This window comes from Punica granatum, chromosome 2, assembly GCF_007655135.1.
Source record: "Punica granatum isolate Tunisia-2019 chromosome 2, ASM765513v2, whole genome shotgun sequence".
Lineage (NCBI taxonomy): Eukaryota > Viridiplantae > Streptophyta > Magnoliopsida > Myrtales > Lythraceae > Punica > Punica granatum.
Genome location: NC_045128.1, coordinates 39,746,538 through 39,768,097, shown reverse-complemented (window position 1 = coordinate 39,768,097; position 21,560 = coordinate 39,746,538). Strand labels below are relative to the sequence as shown.

The 21,560-nt window shown below is 38.8% G+C and overlaps 2 protein-coding genes across 3 annotated transcripts; one reads left to right on the top strand and one right to left on the bottom strand.

Annotated features, from left to right (window-relative positions):
* Window positions 1-156: 156 nt before the first annotated feature.
* Window positions 157-9,456, bottom strand: LOC116197598 (villin-3-like). 2 transcript variants are annotated; one of them, XM_031527775.1, is made up of 25 exons: window positions 9,298-9,456; window positions 8,919-9,003; window positions 7,713-7,864; window positions 7,424-7,523; window positions 6,801-6,869; window positions 6,479-6,715; window positions 6,194-6,371; window positions 5,956-6,088; window positions 5,205-5,364; window positions 4,978-5,128; window positions 4,796-4,896; window positions 4,549-4,707; window positions 3,851-3,919; window positions 3,693-3,761; window positions 3,438-3,575; window positions 3,229-3,357; window positions 2,557-2,704; window positions 2,371-2,381; window positions 2,145-2,285; window positions 1,933-2,058; window positions 1,787-1,849; window positions 1,556-1,663; window positions 1,141-1,390; window positions 739-983; window positions 157-666 (listed from the first exon to the last, which is right to left on the bottom strand). In XM_031527775.1, the coding sequence occupies exons 3-25, from the start codon at window positions 7,766-7,768 to the stop codon at window positions 553-555; spliced, it is 2,955 nt and encodes a 984-aa protein (XP_031383635.1). In that variant the 5' UTR covers window positions 7,769-7,864; window positions 8,919-9,003; window positions 9,298-9,456; the 3' UTR covers window positions 157-552. The 2 variants fall into 2 exon arrangements, with proteins under 2 accessions (XP_031383635.1, XP_031383634.1); XM_031527774.1 differs by having other exon boundaries at window positions 8,919-9,455.
* Window positions 9,457-16,951: 7,495 nt separating this feature from the next.
* On the top strand, window positions 16,952-21,049 carry LOC116196759 (leucine-rich repeat receptor-like tyrosine-protein kinase PXC3). Its single transcript, XM_031526639.1, has 2 exons — window positions 16,952-20,206; window positions 20,428-21,049. The coding sequence occupies exons 1-2, from the start codon at window positions 17,821-17,823 to the stop codon at window positions 20,751-20,753; spliced, it is 2,712 nt and encodes a 903-aa protein (XP_031382499.1). The 5' UTR covers window positions 16,952-17,820; the 3' UTR covers window positions 20,754-21,049.
* Window positions 21,050-21,560: the final 511 nt, after the last annotated feature.

Genomic DNA, 21,560 nt, shown 5'->3' with positions numbered 1-21,560 from the left:
AAAAAGAGGTAACGAGTTCTGTATTTTGAATTGTGCTATTCAGTTAACTCCGATATCTTCTCCCTTTAACTTGGACCGGACTCGAGCATAACATGAGGTCCATGACGAAAGCACTTAACACTAAACAGTCAGTCGGCGTCACCATTGAAAACGAACTACAAAAGCAGGAACATATTCAAAGGCCCCTGATAATATTGCTGGTAAGTATCAAATGCGTTTCATTTACAATCATTTCTGCATAAAATCAATAATAGAGCTGAAACAAAAGAATTCAGGCATTGCCTGCTGCCGTGTTTGTGGATCGGAGAACGATAAATATCCTCCCCACGATGACAGGACAAAAGACAGCAGCAGTCTTCTTTTGAGAAGAGAGGAACAAAAAGAATCACTCTTCCGAGGCATCACCGTCTGCACACCACTTTCTTCTATAAAAAAAACACTACAGAACCACCGGTGGGGCAACAAGGATAATCACTGTAACTCCGGGCTCAGTCTACTAATAAAGGAACCCGTAATTCTCCCACAAAATGAGGAGCGAAATAGTTCGGAAGCCTAAAACAAGTCTGCCTTCCTCTTGTACATGTCCTGCTTCCATTTTGGCAACTTGTAGAACGCTTCTTTGGTCATTCCCAGGATGGTCTGGAACTCCTCATCCGATAAGTAGGCCTGACCATTAGATAGGAAAAATGAGTGACCATCTGAAACAATTTTATCAAGTGACAAACTAACATGGCTAACCTCTCTTCGTTTGAAATCGATTCCTGTCACTGGATTATCGGACTTGGCCTTAAGCTGATCATAACTGAATACGGTTATACTGCTTTCACCGCCATTCTCGACTTCTGCAGGCTCTTGTTCCAGTTTTTTATCCTCGATGTTGCTTTCTAATTTTGGAACAGCTGCATCCTTCTCATTGTCCTCATCCAGGATCTCTCGAGGATCTTCTTCGGGTTCTGAAGGAGGCTTTTCGATTTTTGTTTCAGCTGCATACAGCGAGAACCTTCTAATTAGAATTACAACATAAGATGGAGAAGGAAGGGATCAGAATCGCATGTAAAATTTATTTTAGGTTATAGGTCATTTCCATTCCGCAAGTACCGAGCATGGGTGAACATCTTTGCAGGCATTATGGAGTGTTACCTGGAGGGGTGATTTTTGGGGGAGGACTTCTGCTAGATCTCATAGGAGATGTCTCGGGTGACTTCTTTTCAGCTGTTAGAACCGAAGAAAGAGCTGCAACAGCAGCAGCCCTCTGCGATCCCTGACTTGTCCCAGATGGCTTTGGAGGAGATGGCTTGGAAATGGGTGAAGAATTGAATGCAGAGTTTAAAGCAGCTAAAGCTTCTGCTCGCTGCCTCGGTCCACCTTCAGTTGAATCATTGGACTTGTCCTGCCAAATAAGAGAAGATGCCACAGATTATAAATACTCTCCTCTCTTTTTCTTGTCTGAGGTATCACAAAACCAATACAAACAAAGTTGATGAAGTATTACAAACCGTGCAATTAAATAGTTTCCATAGGAGCCAGTAAGAGAAAAGAGTTATGATATTCGTACCGCAGAGGGTGACTTCCCGGAGGAAGGATTAAATGCAGAAGATAATGCTGCTAAAGCTGAAGCCCTCTGAGTTGGTCCTCCTCGGCTACCATTGGACTTATCCTGGTTCTGTACCAGTGTAATTCGTGAAACGACATCACTAGACAAGATCGATGTGTAGACTAAAATCCAACTCTCTTAGCACATCATGATGCTCCATGTTTTCAGACATCAATAAGACAATCCTTTTACCTCAGTTGCATGGTTGACACCAAAAAGTAAGGCTGCCTTCTTCTGGAATGAATTTCCTTGAACCTGAGTGTAACAAAAACTATAGTTAAGTAGACATTAACTTTACAAATATACCATGACGATCCAGATAAAAAGGCAGCATCTACATTAGCTTTTGCAGAATCCCATGTGAAGTATGTTGTGAAGAAGCATGGTTCATTTCCTTCAGTGACTTTATAGAGCGGTACATTTGGAGCCAGGCCCTCAAGAGAAGAGGCCATATCAATATATCTCTGCATAGAACATTTATAGTTAAAAAAGCCTGGTAATGGATAAACCAACAAAGAATTTAGCTGATCATCAACAATGTAAGTAGTACCTGACCAAATTCAAAGGCAATTTGTTTTTCTCTGGAGTCCACTGACTGCCCAACCCAAACAAATACTTCGGCTTGTGTATCGAGGATTAAGATATCCTCAGTCAACAGATCATCTTGGGAAAAGTTATAAACTTCTTCGACCTATTGAACGTAATATTAGAATGACTACAGAAACCGGAACGGCTAAAGATTAAACAAATGACTCTAGACATATGCCTGAACTCACCTCAAATTTTCCTGGCAGATCCATATCAACATGGAAAAAGGACAAAAAGTTAGAACTTCATCAAACAAATCACGAGAGTTCAAAAGGCTCAGACACCAGTTGAGGTTTTCCATTTATATAAATGTAGACATAACAAAAGATGAAATGAAGCAGCTATTATAGACCTTATGGGTGAAAAAATATCACCTTTGCTGCATGAGAACGTGAACAAGTGGGGATCTCTAACAGTCTCTTGAACAATTCTTTTGCTGATGTAAGTTTGCTTTCCCCCAAGCGGAAACCAGAAAGATGAACTCTCTGTTCCTTCCTTAGCATGTTTAAGACTAACTCCAGGCTGCAGTTGGCGACACGCTAATTTAACCATACATATAGCAACTGGAGCAGTGTACACAGACAATAGGGCTGGAAACACAATATGCAAATGCATATAGATAGAGAATTATAACTCACTCTTCCAATTCTTAGCACTCAGTCCAGACATAGGACTTTATATTATTCTTAAGAATGAATTGTTTTTATGTCGTAACTTAAAAAACAAAAAATAAAGTTGTGTAATATATCTGCTGGATGGGCATGCTTATGAATGAAGAAGACAGCACTAAGCCCATCGTTCAGAGAGATACTGTTAACGCTCCAATTCATGTTGTGCACTTCCTATGTATTCCAGGAGGATTCTTTATGAAGAGCAGCATAATGAGCTTGCTTCTATCGCAGTGCGAAAATACATTGTACTGACTGGTCTATCCAAAACTATAGGATTGGTATAATCAAATAATTGAAGTCCAGTGATGCAGTTGTAGTTTTCTGTTAAAAACTCAACATTCAACTATTAAAGAATAGAATGTCATTGCATTGAACCTTTAGAAATTCTGCAACTTGCAAAGCAAGTTGCTGCTGCTCATATGTGCTCTGATTTCCGTGCCAGGTGAAAACAGAAGATCCAGATTGCAGAAGGAAACACCCGTTAGAGTTCAGGGATGCTGCCACCTAAATAAAGCAACTGATTAGCTGGAAAAGTAAATGCAAACAAATTTGAGTGGATAAGAACAAAATGAGAAATTACATACAGCGTCAACTTGGAGAGCTACATTGTTATGAATGGCTGTCCCCAATATCTGTATGAGTGCAACGCATTCTTGTGTGTATGTTTCATCAGTCAAACCTTTATCTGCTATAAATTTCTTGTAACCAGAGCTCATACCACCCTGAAAAACCAATTGGTTAGAGAAAAATCCACTTTCAGGTTCAAGTCGAACCTCCAATTAATGCACCTGTAATCTCAACTTTGCATCAGATAATCTTAAACAAGCCAAAGAGGATACCTTAAGGACAACCATAGGCTGAAAAAGAACAACAAATTGGGGTGGCTCTTTCCCTTGAAATACACGACCCTGTTAGAGGCATATTTTTGAGGATCAGCAAGAAGCATTTGTTAGATGCAACTCTGACATCATGAGTATTTTGATGATTATTTGAGCACCTGAACAGGTCTACCCTTCAATGAGTTGCACATTGTGTTAGCCAGTCGAGCAGCCATCTTTTGGTCTTCCTGAATAGAAAAGCAGAACGAATTTATCCCATTTGCAGCTACAAAAATAGAAAATGAATGAAGATCTGCATCATGAATTTAAATTCCAAGCAAGCAAAAGAAATGTAGATAAAGTCTTGGAAACAATAGTTACTCAAAAGTATTCAAAAATGCAAACATGAAACAATTTTTTTCAATTATATGCTTGGGGTTGAAATCATGACTAATTTAGTTACAGGATTTCCATTTTCATAAAGCATAAACTACAAAAATGTCTTCTGTTATACAAAACATCTTAATCTTATTATCAAGAGAAGGATAATAGTTTTCGATTGGAATCTTTCAATGCATCCCTTCGTCAAACACTGCCATAGATACCTAACTACAGCGTGAAGTTGGAAGATTTTAAGGTTGAATTAAGCAAACTGGTTTGTTCATATATCTCAGTTATACATGGATTTGGAGAAACATTGAAAGTCCTTTTTAAATTTTTGCAATTACTCTTTCTTCTATGCATACTATATGCATATCTGTTGTGCTTGATATTTAGTACCATGTCAATAATTTTTAGTTTCAACAAATGAAGAAAGTAGAAATGAATAAGTATATTCTGGTTTATTCAAAACCTAATCTGATCTGACATTACTTACCTCAAGACTGTCCTTTCCAATCCAGCAGCCTAAAAAGTAATCTTCTTTCCTGTCACCAGCATGATATGTGTAAAGTGTGATGTAGCAATCTCCGCTATAAAATTTACCAATCTCCTCGTTGGGTAATGGAGTCTTCGCACTGCCATTTATGCGCCACACCTGCAATATTGAGCATCTTCTCATTGTGAAAAGTTCTAGCTATACAGAAACAGAATCCAAAGGAACAAGCATAAAAATCATCGACTACCTCCATCTTTCCACCTCCTTCAAGCAAGGGCGGCACTTCTTCGATCACGGGAGCAGCTTTGGCTAAGGCCTTTAGCCCAACACCTTGTTGCTTCAACAAAGCTGGAAAAACATTTGTAACTGTAAGCAACAAAACCTGTAAAAATTACTTCCAATTCAATCACCAAAGGGAAAGTACACCACCTGCTACTTTTCCTCTGCCTTCTTCAGCACCAGAATTCACAGATCCCAGTGGCCAAGAACCAAAGTTGGACTTGAATGCATGAGTCTCATAACCCTGAATTACCTTGGTTATGCGTGTGGACTTGGGCCTACTTTGGCTGGTAATATATTCCTGCAGATAAATTGAAAGATTATTATTTATATTTTCTGACCATAAATCAAAAGTTTAAAAAGGACTACATCTCAACCTCAGCAGATAGGCTGGCAGCTTTTCTCTCATCCACTTGTGTTAACCGGCCAACCCAAACAAAAATCTCATCTCCACAATCAAGAAGGTAGCATCTGTTATTCTCCAACAAGCTCTTAGATAGTTCACCTTCCACAAGCTTCAAGTCACCATCAACAATGCTACAGAGGGACACAACAAAAATCAGCAGTTGAAGTAGATAATTTGCCATCATGATCAACATGCAAAACACTAGTCATGTTACTTCCCAAGTGATAAATTGGAACATGAAATGCAAATGATATCATAAAATAGACTCGAAGCTCAAGAGGCAATTAGAGATTCTTCTACAGAATTGTGAAAATATATTAGGATACAACACAAGCTCTACTGTGAAAGTTAAGATGTGATCAAAAAGGATTTCTAACACTTATTGTGTAAGAGGTTCAGCTGAAAAGCAAAACAACTTGCAAGTTTCTTTCCTAACTATTCACAAGCACGTCAGTAAATTATTCCTTGGAGTCAGCTATCCAAAAGAAAAGGTATCGTCAAGGCATATTCACAGAGATCAATGTCTTTATAGCATTTTCCTCGAAGAAAATGTCCATCTTAAAAAGTTGTCAGTATAAATAGGATGTAAATATGGTTAAGAACAGCATCTATTATCACATTAAACTGGCAATACTTAGAAGGATCACAAGCTGCTAATGTCTTCCCCATTTACTAATAACAACATAGAACCAACAGAAAGTGTGTAAAGTTATAGTTGCTACCTATATAATTTAGCAGGAATTTTCTCTGGAACAACATCATCTTCGCTGGAAGCTTTCTTCCCTATTGGAGCAAAACCACCAAGAAGGACCCAGAATTCGCCCGAGTCCGATTCAGTATCTAACTTCCCATCATCTAGCATACAAAGCAGCGATGCATATATTAGAGCTACAAAATAGGTGGCCTTAAAGAGACAATGGAGATAAACAGCAATCAATTACCCTTAATACATGCCCTTACCAACGATTGCAACATCACACTTTCCCTCGTGATACTTTTCCTTAAGAAACTGAATCACTTCCAAGGCCTTGGCCCTTTCCTGAATGTTTGAATTGGCACCATTGAACTGGTAGATCTTATGCTCAGAGTCTAGAATGAATACATCATCATGATTCAAAGAGGACCGAGCAAAAGGGACCTGCACAAGTCATATGAATAATGGTATTCCCCTGATCAATAGCAGATTCTCATTACAATAAATCCTATATGCTTATAAACTTCGCTAGGAATCCTTATAAGTTACACCTGCTTCAGTCTGACAACTCTTTTTCCCTTGCAAACATACAAGCGAGTTTCAAAGACTTCGTCCTCGGCTTTCTTGAAACCAGATGCCACACCCCCTTCCAGTGGTATAATACAAGGTTTGAAATAGGCTAGAAATTTGTCAGATTCATGCCCTTGAATTTCCCGGTGCTGCACAGCGCGACCCCCCAGCACTGCATCTAGTTCAACCGTTTTAATTGCTGCTGCTCCAGCTTCATCCTGTCAACGAGAATTTAATACTCAGTCAAAGTTAAAGAAAGTCTAACTGCACCAAAGTAGAGAAAGGTTGGGTAAGGAAGCATACCTGACTTGTGTCTTTTCCAATCCAGAAATGTATATCATACAGATAAGCACCTCCCTTACCAGGCGTGGTCTATGGAAATTAATAAAAGATAAGCATACGGTGATCCAGATCACAAGCACAAATCCATTTAAAAGATTATAACAAGACCAACAGTGTTTATACATGTCAATGTATACTTTGGCAATAGCACCTCAAAAATATTTTCCAGCCCATTTAGGAAAATATACAGAATAATCGATGAAGCAGCACAATACATGAGCTAGATCATAATTAAACTTGTGCAGCATTCTCCTTCTGAAATGGTACCATATTTCCTACCAATCGATCTGATATATTCTTAATCATATTGACTTATCGATAGAAAAGGAAAAGGAAAAACATAGTTGCACGATGCAGTTCAGCCTCTGCAGCGTCTGCTTGTTCTGATGATCAAATACGGTAGCAACTATACAGAGTGCAAATATAATGGATGGAAATATTTTATTCCATAAGAGACAGTTCTACTATGGTAGTTATTAACATGAGGGAACTATGCCTATTTATGACTAACATAACCTAAGAATAGATCATTCGGCATCAAAACTTTTTTAACCCACGTCACAGAGGAAGGCAAGCTGACCCACCTGCAATACTATGTAAGAATCCCCCATGTAAAACTTCCCATATTCAGACTTCGGCAAAGGAACTGGTTGAAAGTTCTCAATACGCCAAATTTCCGTCCCACTGTAAGTGATTAAGTTTAACATGTTCAAGAACGAAAACACCAGATATTTAAATAATTGTCCGAAAATGGTCAAATTCATAGCTTCCCCCTTTCATAGGAATACTTGCAAGTTAGATTTACTTCATTGACAGAAACAAAGATCATGACATGCAAATCCTATATCAAATCAATATTTCTGCAGAGGATACACTCTCTGGCCAGCTCCATGAAAAGCAGGGTCCAAGAGTTTTGTGGCATTAGACATCTCCTGTATTTCGTGGTTGTTGCCTTCTTGAGACGAGACAGAACATGTAATGTTAAAAACTGAGGCTCGACTGACTGATTGGTTCCTAAATTGCAGCTGCAACAACAGAAAATGGTCAGTCACTAAAATCAATATGTGACCACAGTATATACGAACAGCTCCACACAAAACTAGCATAACATAGCCATTTGAATTAGCAGCTCGAGTAATGGATGCTCATAGAAATAGTAGCTATGACATAATGGAAAACTTCATTAGCATGTACGTTGCATTATTACGTGATTAGAAAGGCTTTTCTCAACAAGATTTACAGATATAGGGACTGAATTTCTTCCTGAAAATCCTGTACAATGACAAACAAATTGAACAAACAAAATTGCTGATACGCTTACAGAATTTTAAAAAATGCATCCATCTTATAGATACATCGAACCAAATTGAATACTTGCACAGAAAATGCACGTACATTGTCACTCTTTTAAATTTTGTAATGTAAATTCTCCCCATTCATGCCCCTACTGCCACCAACTTCATAATCTATTCATGAAACTGCCTAATCTATTCACCCTTGCCCTCGTTTGTGTTGCAAGCTGAATCTCTAACTTAGGTTCGTCCATGCATAGATCCATTTGCCCCCCAGTATGTCCCCTTCCTATTCATATGCTCTTCTTCGAAGCCTCAGCATATGAGTTACCAGCTCTCAATTCAAGTACTCTTGAGATGAGCTTCGTTACTGTCGCATCAATCATCGATACGCTCCTCATTTAGTAGCCCTTTACTCAGAGAACCTTGAAGATCATCATGACCGCAACGATCGCATCAATTTTCTGCTTCCAGCCTTCCACTATTCAAGTCAAACTTCTTAAGCTGGCAAGAGGCTAATCGCGAACATTACTTCTGAGTCTGGATGTTCAACAAATCCTCCGATGGAATGATCCATCGTTGAAGTGCTCGCTATTTCACATAAAGATCCAACTTCCAGGCAACGATTGCTACCAGTCAAGCAAAGTCAATGAACTAGTGACCGTTTTAAGACTCAACGATTACAATGCGTACACTTAAATATCTCCATGCACCAACTGATCGAGCTAGCAAACGATAGACGTGACGCACATTCAGATCGAGATCAGGAGTGGAGTCAGAAACTAACCGGCGAAAAAGATCTGCACGATACGGCAACTCAGAGAACTGCCCGAGCTGTTTCAGACGCCGATCAATGCCAAGAGAACAAATGACTGCAGCAGATTCGCTGAACGTGATCAGCAGTATGGAAATGCAACGGAGAGAGAGAAGGTGGAAATGAGAATGAATTATCGCTGAAGCGGAGAATGTGAGAGCAGAGAGAGAGAGAGAGAGGGAGAGATGATGATGGCTACTGCTCCTGCTTCCCCTCTCTCCCCCCCTCTGTCTCCAGCTTTATTGAGACTTTTGAGGTATGTGTTTCAGAGAGAGCTCTGAAAAGGAGAGTGGCATGAATGAATCGTGTCTATCACCAGATATAAAAGAGAGAGAGAGAGAAAGAGAGAGACTGAGTGAAAGTGGTGGTGGTGGTGGTGGTCGCGGCCGCTGTGTAGGTGACGACGGTGGTGGTGGTCGCAGAGTCGGACACAGAGACACGGAGAGGGGGAGAGAGAGAGAGAGAGAGAGAGAGATGGGAACGTGCTTTTTTTATTTTTTTATTTTTTTTATTATTATTATTATTGGGTAAGAGGGTACGTGCTTTTAAGGCAAAGGCCCGGTGACGATGGCACCGGTCATGTGCGCTTGCACAGTTGGATTAAGATTAAGATTCGGATATTTTATTCTCCCTTAAGCCCCCAGAATGTGAAACTTTTCTTTTCAGCCCCTGATCTTTACTTTTTTTCCCTCCTCCTCTAATCGCCTTAATGATCAAGGATTGTAGGTTCTGATTAATTAACATATGACGAAGATTTTTTAAAGAAGATTAATACTCGTAGAAACCATAGATTTGAAAGAAGTGTTCTTGATAAGATGGAATATGCGGGATTATCGAAGAATTCTCGATTTCAATCAAATATGAGTAGATATTACTAAGCTTGGTAAAGAATAGTCAATTTTTTATTCTATAATATCTAGTATTTGGAAGCCCAATAAGTCTTGACTCGTTCAGATTCAAGTCGAGTTATCCCACTAAAAAGTAATACTCTCAAAGTCATGAATTTCCTCTACGGATGAGACACGTGAATAAGGTATATTATGGCCAATTGAATTTCTAATTTGAATTGTATGATTTTTTTTAATCGATTTTTTTATCACATTGTGGATTTAAAAAAGAAGTATCGAACCATTTGAATCAAGAGTGGGAACTCTTATGAAATTTATTGCAAGAGTGGTGGAAATTATTAAATTTGGACTATAAAAAAAAATAAAAATAAAAAAAAAATAAAAAAACATTGAAGTGAGCCCACTTCCAAGGAGAACCCCCTGTTGGCTATGGTTTTTGGTCATGGGCCTCTTCTGATGTGGCATGACCTTAACCTAGTGGTTAAGGGGCCAAGAACAGAGGAGATGGTGGGCCAAATTTATTTATTTTTCCTAACAATAATAAATCCTTTTCATCTACCTGGAAAGACAATATCTTCTAAGTAAAGAATAATTTCAGTTTGGCCCCTAAAATTTCCTAGGTATTTCTTGTATTAGAAACTCAAAAACGATTAAATTACTAGTTTTAGTCTTATTCCATTTCATCAAAACACACGTTTTATAAAATAGATGGCATGACACCTATGTCGGAATATATCTCATGCTCTGGTTATATCGATTAAAACTCCATATTCATAATTTTTTCTACTTTTACAACACTAGTTATCACAATTCACGATCACTGGCCTCGCGAATGTGAAGGGCATTTAGATCGTGTAACGGAAAATCTCTGAATCGGGATTGTTACATCCGAGGTTAGGTGGCCTTTGTCGTGTGGATCTTTATTTTCCACCACCGATCACCTGATGTGATGGAACCGGTTTGTTTAGAAGGCACTTTTCATCTGTTCCTTTCTTTTCTTTTATGGGGCAAGCATCACATTACGAAGCAAAGTGGAAACATTAAAATCAACAAACATTCGCAGGTTTCCCAGTTAGTTCAGCAGTTCCATCTGCTCAACAGTTGCTCCCATGGACCGGGCCCAAAGTGGGCCTCGGCCCAATATCTCGGATCATCCGAACCTTATCCTAACCGTCCTCCCGAGTACATTATTGGGCCTCAGCCCAATGGCCCATGCTCCATCAGATGAAGTGACCATATATATTATGTTTCACATATAATAATAGAAGTGCCGGATATTACGTTTATACTAAAGCATTGCCGCTCAACTTTATGATCGTGGACCGACCAAGCCGTGCCCACAATCATGTTTGGTACGAGGTGTGGACTGTTTATTCGTCAATATCGAATTTAATGCGAGAAGCTCTTAGCCCACACCAATTGGGCCCTTTTGGGTCTCTTCTGTGTTGGACCCCCTTGCACGAAGAGCACGGTTGGCTGCGATTTGTTGATTTCACACCACAACATTCTTACAAGCAATTGCGGCCTTAAAAGCACTCCGACTCCTATCGAGGAAAGGTCATTTCGATCTTCTAAGCATCGGACCTTTTCGAGCTTATACAATCAACTAATACGATGATTTACAATTCTCGTTGCTTAAAAATTGTCCAGTGATACGATGGAAGTCATTCTGTTCCGATTCAGTTTTTCCTGTTCAAGCGAACTGAAGAGTTTCTAACCCCCAAGCCCATTGTGATAAGATACGAAGAATTAACATTGTATTTGGTTTTACAGTTAGTTTTAGAGTTTGACAGAATTGAGTTTTGATTTTAATTGATTTGCAATTATTTGAATTATGAGAAAAAATATGAAAAGTAATAAATAGTTTTGAGAAAGTAATGATTGTGCTGTCGAATCGTGAAAAAAGTAATGAATAGTTTAGAGAATTTAATATTAAAAATTGAATTAAATAGTTAAAAAATTAAAGGAAAATGTTAATAATAATAATTCTATTATTGAAGTAAAATTAAGTGGAATAAAATTTAAAATTAATTGTAAAATTAAACAGAGTTTAATTAATTTATAAAAATACGAATTTCACTTGAATTCTCTTTTCCCCGGAAATGGATTACAGTCAAATATGAATGGAATGGGGGGCGTTCGTGGGACCGTTGGGGACGGAGAAAACATTGTTCTAAAAGAGAGAGGGGAGGGACAGAGCATGATGCGAAGGGGGGGCTCATGATGCATGTCTACTAAAGGGACAGCCCTCCCAATCTCAATCACTCAGAATCTACAGTCTCTTCACACTGCCTCCTCTTCTCCTCCTCCTCCCTCCTTTTCAATCACACTCTCTCCCCTTCTGTGATCTCCCTTATATATCCATCATGATCATCTATGCAATTCAATCAACTTAATCATGTAATGTGCTCCATGACCCACCGATGTTGATTCCATGCATATATAAAAGGAGTTTTTTTTATGATTTATTTTGGTATAATGACGTGAGAAGATATCAATTTTGTAGCAACAAACACGTTTAAGCTTATTAGTAGGTGTTACAAGCATAAACTTATATAAATAAAAGGATTCTAGTAAACCAACGTGAGTTGGTTCGGGTGATCAATAATTATTCATCTCAAGTAAGATTTTGAGTTCGAGATTTATGAATAGAGAAAATTCAGAATTGAGAGATAAATATAAGTCTGTGGGCCGATCCACTTTGAATATGTATTAATTAGGCTCATATGGCTTCTTAGATATTAGGTTGTGCAAACAAAAAAAACTTTATAACAAAAAAAACTAAAGATTTTTTTAGGAAAAATAAGGAGAATATAGAAAATGATTATCTTTTTTTTGGAAAATTTAAGAAAATCACTTCAAAAATTATATCATATCCCAAAAAAGAGAGGTTTTGGTATTAATTTCTTTCCCATGAAAGCATATAGTGCATGTACATATATGATGACAACACAATTGGGATCTGTATCGATGTACCTATCTATCTATCTTATCTATCATGGCAAATCATCCAACGTGGCTTCCCACACCATCACTCATTCACATGCCTTTTTCTTATTTTATTTTTTTTCCCTCTCTTTGGTGTGATATAATGAAATTGGGACAGTGGTGTCATGTCCTTTAGAAAGTGCCATCCCCACCAACAACAAAAGAAAAATTGAAAAGGTGGGCTTTCTTTTCTATTCATTCAATCCTTTCTAAACAGTTTTTAGTATGTACCTTAATAATAGGAAAATAATCCGGCTCATCAAGAATCGTCTCTTCACTTTTGGTGCACCAAGATGGAATGAAATGAGTTTTGTAAAGATAACTATAGAGAATATGTACTCTTTTTTGGGTTAAATTTGAACATATAAAAGAGTATAATAATGAAGTGTGTGTATATAGGAGCTTAAATAAATTATATAATATTTGTATACAAATTAATTAGAACGATGGAATAAGTATCACGTAAATTTTATAAATGAACTATTATTACATCAATTCTTTAAAAAAAACAGAGAGAGATTACTAAAGTGGAATGCATTTTTCATAAAAGAGCAAATGGAGTAAAAAAATGAGAAATTCATTTCATTCCTTTTCCTTCCAATATATACGAATTACGATTATATATTGTTCTTTATCAACTCTTTGTTTTCTTATACGTAAAATGGTGGACAATAGTAATGACAACCTTACCATATCTCGCTATGCAATGTCTGAACTCTCGCATTTAAACTGCATATATATCAGACGAACTAAATAACCAACATGAGCATTGGCCTCGTCAGCGTAGCACCACCAAATGTTTAGTATAGCTTACAGAAATCGGTATCTCCCAAGCCCAAAACCAAAGAACAAACAACTAGCAATTATTTTTTATAAATGCACTGGAAGGGATTTGAACCCGGGACCTTAGGGTTGTCAAATCACATGAGAGTAAATGTGATTCGTTTCAACTTAATTAAATAAGTACTTAAAAGTTAGTTACAAATTAGTTTTAAGAGAAAATGAAATAATTAAGCAAAAAAATCATTTAATGAGTAAAAATTTTTGACTTGATAAAATAAATCATTCTTCACTTATTAATGCTCTTTATCTCTTACAAAACTTTTTTTTATCCTTATTCATTCATTCATTCCTCCTATAAATTTGTTTCATTAACTAATTAAATATTTAATTTTTAAGCACTTAATTTATTAAACACCATTAATATTTGTTAATCACTATACCACTACCTTTGGTGGTCTTTATCAACTCTTTGGTTAAAGAATGTATACTCTATATTGGCATTTCCCATTTAATAAAGTGACAGAAAAGAGAGTCCAAGTTTTTTAGTTTTTATTTTATCATTTTTTTATGTATTTGTTTATATTTTTGGATTGCATAATGCACGGGGATTGCATTACAAGCAACGAGAATCACCATGCGGCCTAAGGAAAATCCGTAATTTCCGCATCGATCTCAATCCTCTTCAATTATTTTCCTTGAATACTTGATAGAGAAATTCTAATATGATTCTGCATCACCATAATCTGCTTAGTATTTTAGTGTTTAGTATATAAAATAACAAACACTTTAACCGTAATATGAAATACTTAAATTGAAAGTAAAAGTAAAAAATACTTATATTAATCGCGATTATTAAAAATACTAAATACTTAAACTGAAATATTAAATACTTAAACTGTATGTACTATACGTATCACAGTGACACAAAGTTATGTTAGCAAAACTCATACTTCATAATTATAACCAAGTGATTTTTCAACGAATATAATCATTACTCGAAGAGTATAAAATTAAAAAAATTACAATAAAAAGAAGGGAAGAAAAAACTAATAGAAAGCAAAGAAGCCCTTTAGAAATGAAAATTTCCGGGTTCAACGGGGTCGGTCTGAGGTCGAAAAGGACTGCTGCAAGCACTAATATATGATGCTGTCTTGTGTTGCTGTCATTGCACTTTTTGCAGCAAAAGCTCCTAACTTTGAAGATATTTTTTCAACTAATTCATCATGTGCTTGTTTACCTTTTATTTGCCATAATTTGGCATTTATTTTCATGTTTTTTTTTACCGCAAGAACTTGTTTTATAAATCATACATCCAACTGCCCAATCGAAAAAATTGGGTGCTACCTTATAACTTTGTATCTGCTAAGTTCACGAGTTGGAGATAAGCGCATCGCACCGTTAATGTTTTACGTGTAATATTTTGATTATGACATTACTATTTTACCCCCGTGAATTTGATTTATTTCTTTTTATTTGATTGTAATAGATTGTAATGTGTATCATTGAGAAAAGGAAGCTAACATAATATCTGATTCATCAACTAGTATGTCCACCTATTAGAGATACCATTCAGATGTCGGCATCTTAATTAGTTCTAAGGCGAGAAATCCTCGATCTTGATGGGTAAATTCCAGTGATTTACTCCGAGTAAGAAGGGGAAAGTCGAAGCGAAATGGTAAAAGAATAAAAGGTGGGGATGAGGAAGAATAATGATTCGTACATAAGTGACCCACATGGGGAATCCTAGGTTTTGTGTAATATTATATCTGCGTCGACATGTTGTGTCTTCTCGGGCCGCCCATTCTCCCTATTCTCTAATGCTATTGTCTCTCAAATATTAATCATCATGTACAGGGATGAAGCCAGGAGATAAGGGATAGTCGTCGTAAATTTTGATGTTATAAAAAATTATATATTATGATCTAATTTTGATGAAAATTCTTATGTTCGCCTCATAAATCGAAAGCATTATCATTCTATATTCCCCTCAAAGAATTTGTCCCTTTCAATTAAAATTTTGGATCCGTCATTGATTCATGTATCTCTCTAATTAATAATACTATATCTTCGACGACATAAACACAAAATTTTCTCTCGAAATCAAACCGAATAAAGCGCAAACTCCTAATCAGCTAGATACAAAATTTAAACATGGAACGTTGTCACAACATATAGCAGTAACCACGTTGATGTTTGGTATGTGAACTTCTTTTACTTTTTTAACCATTATTATTACTGTCCTCAATTGCCTTCACAAGTCGAGTTGCGGGTTTCATTTGTATAAGGATTTGACCTTTGACACCAAATTGTCCTTAATGTCTCGTTAGTTGATCGAATGGCCCAAAAAGTTGATTGAGACGTATTGATAATGTACCTCATGTATGTACCAAATTAATTATGTGAACACTTAGGAAGAGAAACTGAAAAGGCATTGGTTAACTTTCGGTGAATTCACAACCGATGAGAAATTCTGCACGTTCTTAAAACATTTTTATTTTCTCAAATTGTATTTCATATGTAACAACTTACCGTAATGCTTCTCAAAGCAAGTTTTTAACGAACCTTTAGGATTTCAATATGAACCATTTGACGCCAATTGAGAGAAAGAACCACTAATGGTTCTCTTTACCCACACGATGACGGAATGGTTTCATGCGTGAAATCATTCTTACCTAGATTACATTTACAACAATAACAACTTACTGTAAAGCTTCTTAGATCAAGTTGTTAACTGATCAGGAGGGTTTAAATTTTAAATGTGAATCATTCAGCATCAACCGAGAAAAAATGAAAATACTACGATTGTATTTGCTCTCACGATAATAGAACCGTTTTAATGTTTCATGCATAGAATCGTTCTTGCCTAGATTACAACATCAAGGGTGTGTTTGTTTCAACTTAATTAAATAAGTACTTAAAAGTTAATTACAAGTTATTTATAAGGGAAAATAAATAGGGAAAGAAAGGAAAGATGAGCAATGAGTGTCTAAACTACTTAATGAGTTAAGTAAAAAATATTGACTTGAAGAGATAATTTATTTTTCAATTTTTGGTGTCTTTAACTCCTCAAAACATATATTCCCATACTTATCAATCCCCTCATCTTTCGGTACGCTTATTTTCCTAACTAATTAAATATTTAATTTTTAAATAATTAATTTATCAAATGCGACTTAACTTTCCAACTAGAAGTCGTGCTGCAGTCACTAATAGAAGCGACTCAAATCGTCCAACTAGTGTTTTAATTAGAAATCTCCGACCAACCTTCTTGGAAAAAAAAAAACTACTTAACAAATTTTAGAAAAACAAAAAAACAAAAGGGGCAAAAAAAAATCTAAAAGATGAAGGATATTATGGGATATTAAATGGGATTAATAAATACAATGAAAAAGAAATTGCAGGAATTGATGCAGCAGTCCCCTCTGCTCATGTCACTTCTCACCACCGCGCATTTCTCGTGAAACGACATATAATGCAAAAACTATTTATATATTAGAAAAAAGAAAAAAAGAAAAATATTTTCTTCTTCTTCTTCTTTCTCTCTCTTTCTGGGCCTGCCTTGCTCTGTTTGAGTGTGTTGGGGGGTGAGAGCAGAGCAAGACCACCTGGTCCGTGAAAACCTGACCAAAGAGAGAAACCCCAGAGAGGATTTTACGTTGTTGGCACTGCTCTGTTCCTCTCCTCTCCGGAGTGTGTTTAGTACACTTCCTCTCTCCCTTCTCTATCCACCCCCTTCTACCGTCGCTTTCACTTGCCCGACTTGGTCTCTCCCATTTCCTGTCCCGCATCTTTGCAACTCCATTTCCTTTCTTTCATGGAAGCGTAGCTCTTTTCACGTTCATTCACACGTCCCATGCTCCCCTGACTCAGCCGTTTCGTTCGCTTCCTCTTGTATTTGGCGCTGTCATTCACTGCCTGCCGCCTGCCATCACCGATTTGATGTGATTTGATATGATTTGATAGGACGGAAGAAATCTTTCCTGGTTGGTTTTCCCTCTGAAGGGACCTGTCCTGTCTTCCGCAAATGCCCGCATTCCACAGAAGCTTCCAAGTTAGCTTTCTTCCTCGGCGCTTTTCCTCTGTCTCAGGGAGAGACAGTGAAGTGCCATTTCCGTGAAGCTTCCCGGCTCATATTATTTGAAGGGTCGATGGGAGCTGGGCAGCAGCAAGATTAGAAGGATTTGCGGGAGGGTTTTTTCTTCCATGGGCTTCTGAGCGATCTGGGGCGAGAAAAATCCATTCTTGCTGCTTCAATAATGGTTTCCTCCATGTTCCTTCATCTATTTATAGCAGCAGTAGCAGGGGTTATGATTCTGTTGGAGTTCGAGCTCGTTAATGGCGTTCAACCTCAGCTGAACAACCGGACGAGGGCCACATTGATGGCCATCAGCGAGGAGCTGGGGGTTTCAGGTTGGGGAGCCAACAACTCCGACTTCTGCTCCTGGCCTGGGATCACCTGCGACGGGGAGACCGGTAACTCGACCGTCGAAAAGCTCAACCTCTCCCACCGCTCCCTCCGAGGTAACCTCACTTTCGTAGCACAACTCGAGTCCCTTAAGAGCCTCGACCTCTCGAGCAACAGTTTCCACGGCCCAATCCCTCCGGAGCTCGGGAACTTGTCCAGGATCGAGTTCCTCGATCTCTCGTTCAATAAGTTTGGCGGGTTCATTCCTAGGGAGCTCGGTGGCCTCCGGAACCTCAGGTCGCTGAACCTCTCGAGCAACCAGCTCATAGGAGAAATTCCGGATGAGCTCCGGAGCCTTAAGAAGCTGGAAGAGTTCCAAGTTTCTACCAATATTTTGAGCGGTTCAGTCCCATCATGGGTTGGGAATTTGAGTAGTTTGCGGGTTTTCACGGCTTATGAGAATGTGTTGGATGGTAGAATTCCGGATAATTTAGGCTCCGTTTCTGAGCTTGAGATGCTCAACCTTCACTCGAACCAGCTCGAAGGGCCGATTCCTGCGAGCATATTTGCTTCGGGGAAGTTAGTAGTTCTCATCCTGACCCAAAATAAGCTAACGGGGGAGATTCCTGTAGAGATTGGGAACTGCACGAGTCTGTCGAGCATCCGTATCGGGAACAATGGGCTCATTGGGACTGTTCCGATGACAATTGGGAATGCCAGCAGCCTCACATATTTTGAGGCAGACAATAACAACCTCTCCGGCGAGCTTGTTTCCGATTTTGCTCGGTGCCCCAATCTGACCCTGCTAAACTTGGCCTCGAATGGGTTTACTGGGACCATTCCTCCGGAGTTCGGGAGTCTCATGAACTTGCAGGAGCTGATTCTTTCCAGTAACAATCTATTCGGAGACATTCCCCTGTCGATTATAAGGTGCAAGAATCTCAACAAGCTGGATTTGAGCAATAACCGCTTTAACGGTACCATGCCTAAAGAAATTTGCAACATGTCGAGGCTCCAGTTCCTACTCGTGGGTCAGAATTCCATAAAAGGAGAGATCCCTCATGAGATTGGAAACTGTGTGAAGCTACTTGAACTGCAGATGGGCAGCAATTATCTGACCGGAAATATTCCCTCCGAGATCAGTCACCTCAAGAACTTACAGATATCTTTAAATTTGAGCTTCAATCATCTTCACGGGCCCCTTCCTCCTGATCTCGGAAGACTTGACAAGCTCGTCTCCCTAGACGTCTCCAATAATCAGCTCTCTGGCAATATCCCTGCTGAGTTCAAGGGAATGTTAAGCTTGATCGAGGTTAACTTCTCGAACAACCTCCTCATGGGTCCAGTCCCAAGTTTCGGACCTTTCCAGAAGAGTCCTAACTCAAGCTTTTCAGGCAACAAAGGTCTTTGTGGAGAACCACTCCTCGCTTCCTGCGGACGCTCCTTAGGAAATGATCGCGAGGATTACCATCACAGGGTCTCATACAGAATCATACTAGCAGTTATTGGATCGGGCTTGGCAGTTTTTGCTTCAGTAACTATAGTCGTCCTTCTGTTCATGATGAGGGAGAGGCAAGAAAAGGTGGCAAAGTCTAAATCTGCAGAGCCCACTGAGGAGGAAGAGACCAATACCCGACCCGCAATCGAGGCAGGAAATGTCTTCATCGATAATCTCAAGCAAGCCATAGAACTCGATGCGGTAGTTAAGGCCACTCTGAAGGATTCAAATAAGCTCATGACTGGAACCTTCAGCTCAGTTTACAAGGCTATGATGCCGTCAGGATTGATTCTCTTGGTGAAGAAACTGAAGTCCATGGACCGAACTATAGTCCACCACCAGAGCAAGATGATTCGGGAGCTTGAGAGGCTCAGTAGACTCTCACATGAGAACCTTATGCAGCCCATCGGCTTTGTAATCTACGAGGATGTTGCTCTTCTGCTTCACCACTATTTGCCCAATGGGACATTAGCTCAGCTCCTGCATGAGTCCAGCAAGGAAGCCGAGTATGAACCCGACTGGCCTAGGAGACTGTCCATTGCCATCGGAGTGGCTGAGGGTCTGGCTTTTCTCCACCACGTTGCAGTCATCCATTTGGACATTTCTTCAGCAAATGTTTTTTTAGATTCGAATTTTAAGCCTCTGCTCGGGGAGATTGAGATCTCAAAGCTTCTTGACCCTTCTCGGGGAACCGCGAGCATCAGTGCAGTTGCTGGCTCTTTTGGCTATATACCCCCAGGTAACATGTTTGCTTTAGTTGTCTGGATACAGAGGCCAAATCCTGATCTTGGAGCAGCAAATTATGCAAAGTTATCCGCTATTTTTGTTTGGGGAAAACTGTCTTCACCTTCCTTTTTTCTAGACAAGGAAAAACGACTTGTTGTCCAGTACTGTTTCCGGTTTCTCAAGTTGTTCGCTTTCTGTCATTCGCTCATTAACTCTCTGCTCTAATATTTGCAGAGTACGCCTACACAATGCTAGTCACGGCACCCGGGAATGTGTACAGCTACGGAGTCATCCTGCTTGAGATCCTCACGACAAGACTCCCGGTCGACGAAGGGTTTGGGGAAGGCGTGGACTTGGTGAAGTGGGTCCATGCTGCTCCCACGAGAGGGGAGACGCCAGAACAGATCCTCGATGCCAAGCTCAGCACAGTGAGCTTCACTTGGAGGAGAGAGATGCTTGCTGCTCTCAAAGTCGCGCTGCTTTGCACGGACAGTGTCCCGGCTAAGCGGCCGAAGATGAAGAAAGTGGTGGAGATGCTTCAAGAAATCAGCCAGACCTGAGCAGTCGACTCAGGGATCAGAATCCGGCTGTCTCAATCTTCTTAGCCTTGGTGATCTGAATACACGGAAAGTTCGACACACCGAAGGCCGCCGGGAATTTGACCTCATCATTGATCAACCTGTGTTTTATGGAAATGTTTATGAGCAAAACGCTTTCAACATCTCTATAGGACTGACGGAAAAATATCTTGTTGGGTCCATGGCAGAATGAAATGATTCCTTAATTTTGGGAGAATGATCTGTACTTCAAGCTTCTGTTATGTCTAATGCTGAAGCTGCAATAGCAATTTCTCGGCTATCCCGGATCCGATTATGCAAACGTAACATGCTTTTTATAGAGTTGGTAGTACCTAAAGTTGGTAATGAGGTGAGGTCACAGTATGCACCGCTCGATCAAGCTTTACGGATCGTTCGTGCTGATAGGGATATACATAGTCAGGTTCAAGACATCATCGAGACACCCTTTCATCACACCCCTAAGTTTTCTGGCCCTCAGAGGGAAGAGAATGCGTCCACGAAAAACCGAGATGACAGCGTTGCAAAGACTTCAGATCCCAACAAATAGATATTGCCCTAGTTGAACAACGTTTCCATAGAGATTCAGAATGTATTTAGTTTTAAAGTAGAATTGAATTTTAATTTTAATTGATTTGTAATGATTGTGTTGTCCAATTATGAAAAAAAATAAAAAATAATTGTAAGAAAGTAATGATTGTGTTGTTGAATTGTTAAAAATAATAATAAATAGTTAAAAGAATTTAATATTAAAAATTAAATTGAATAGTTAAAAAAATTAAAGAAAAAGAG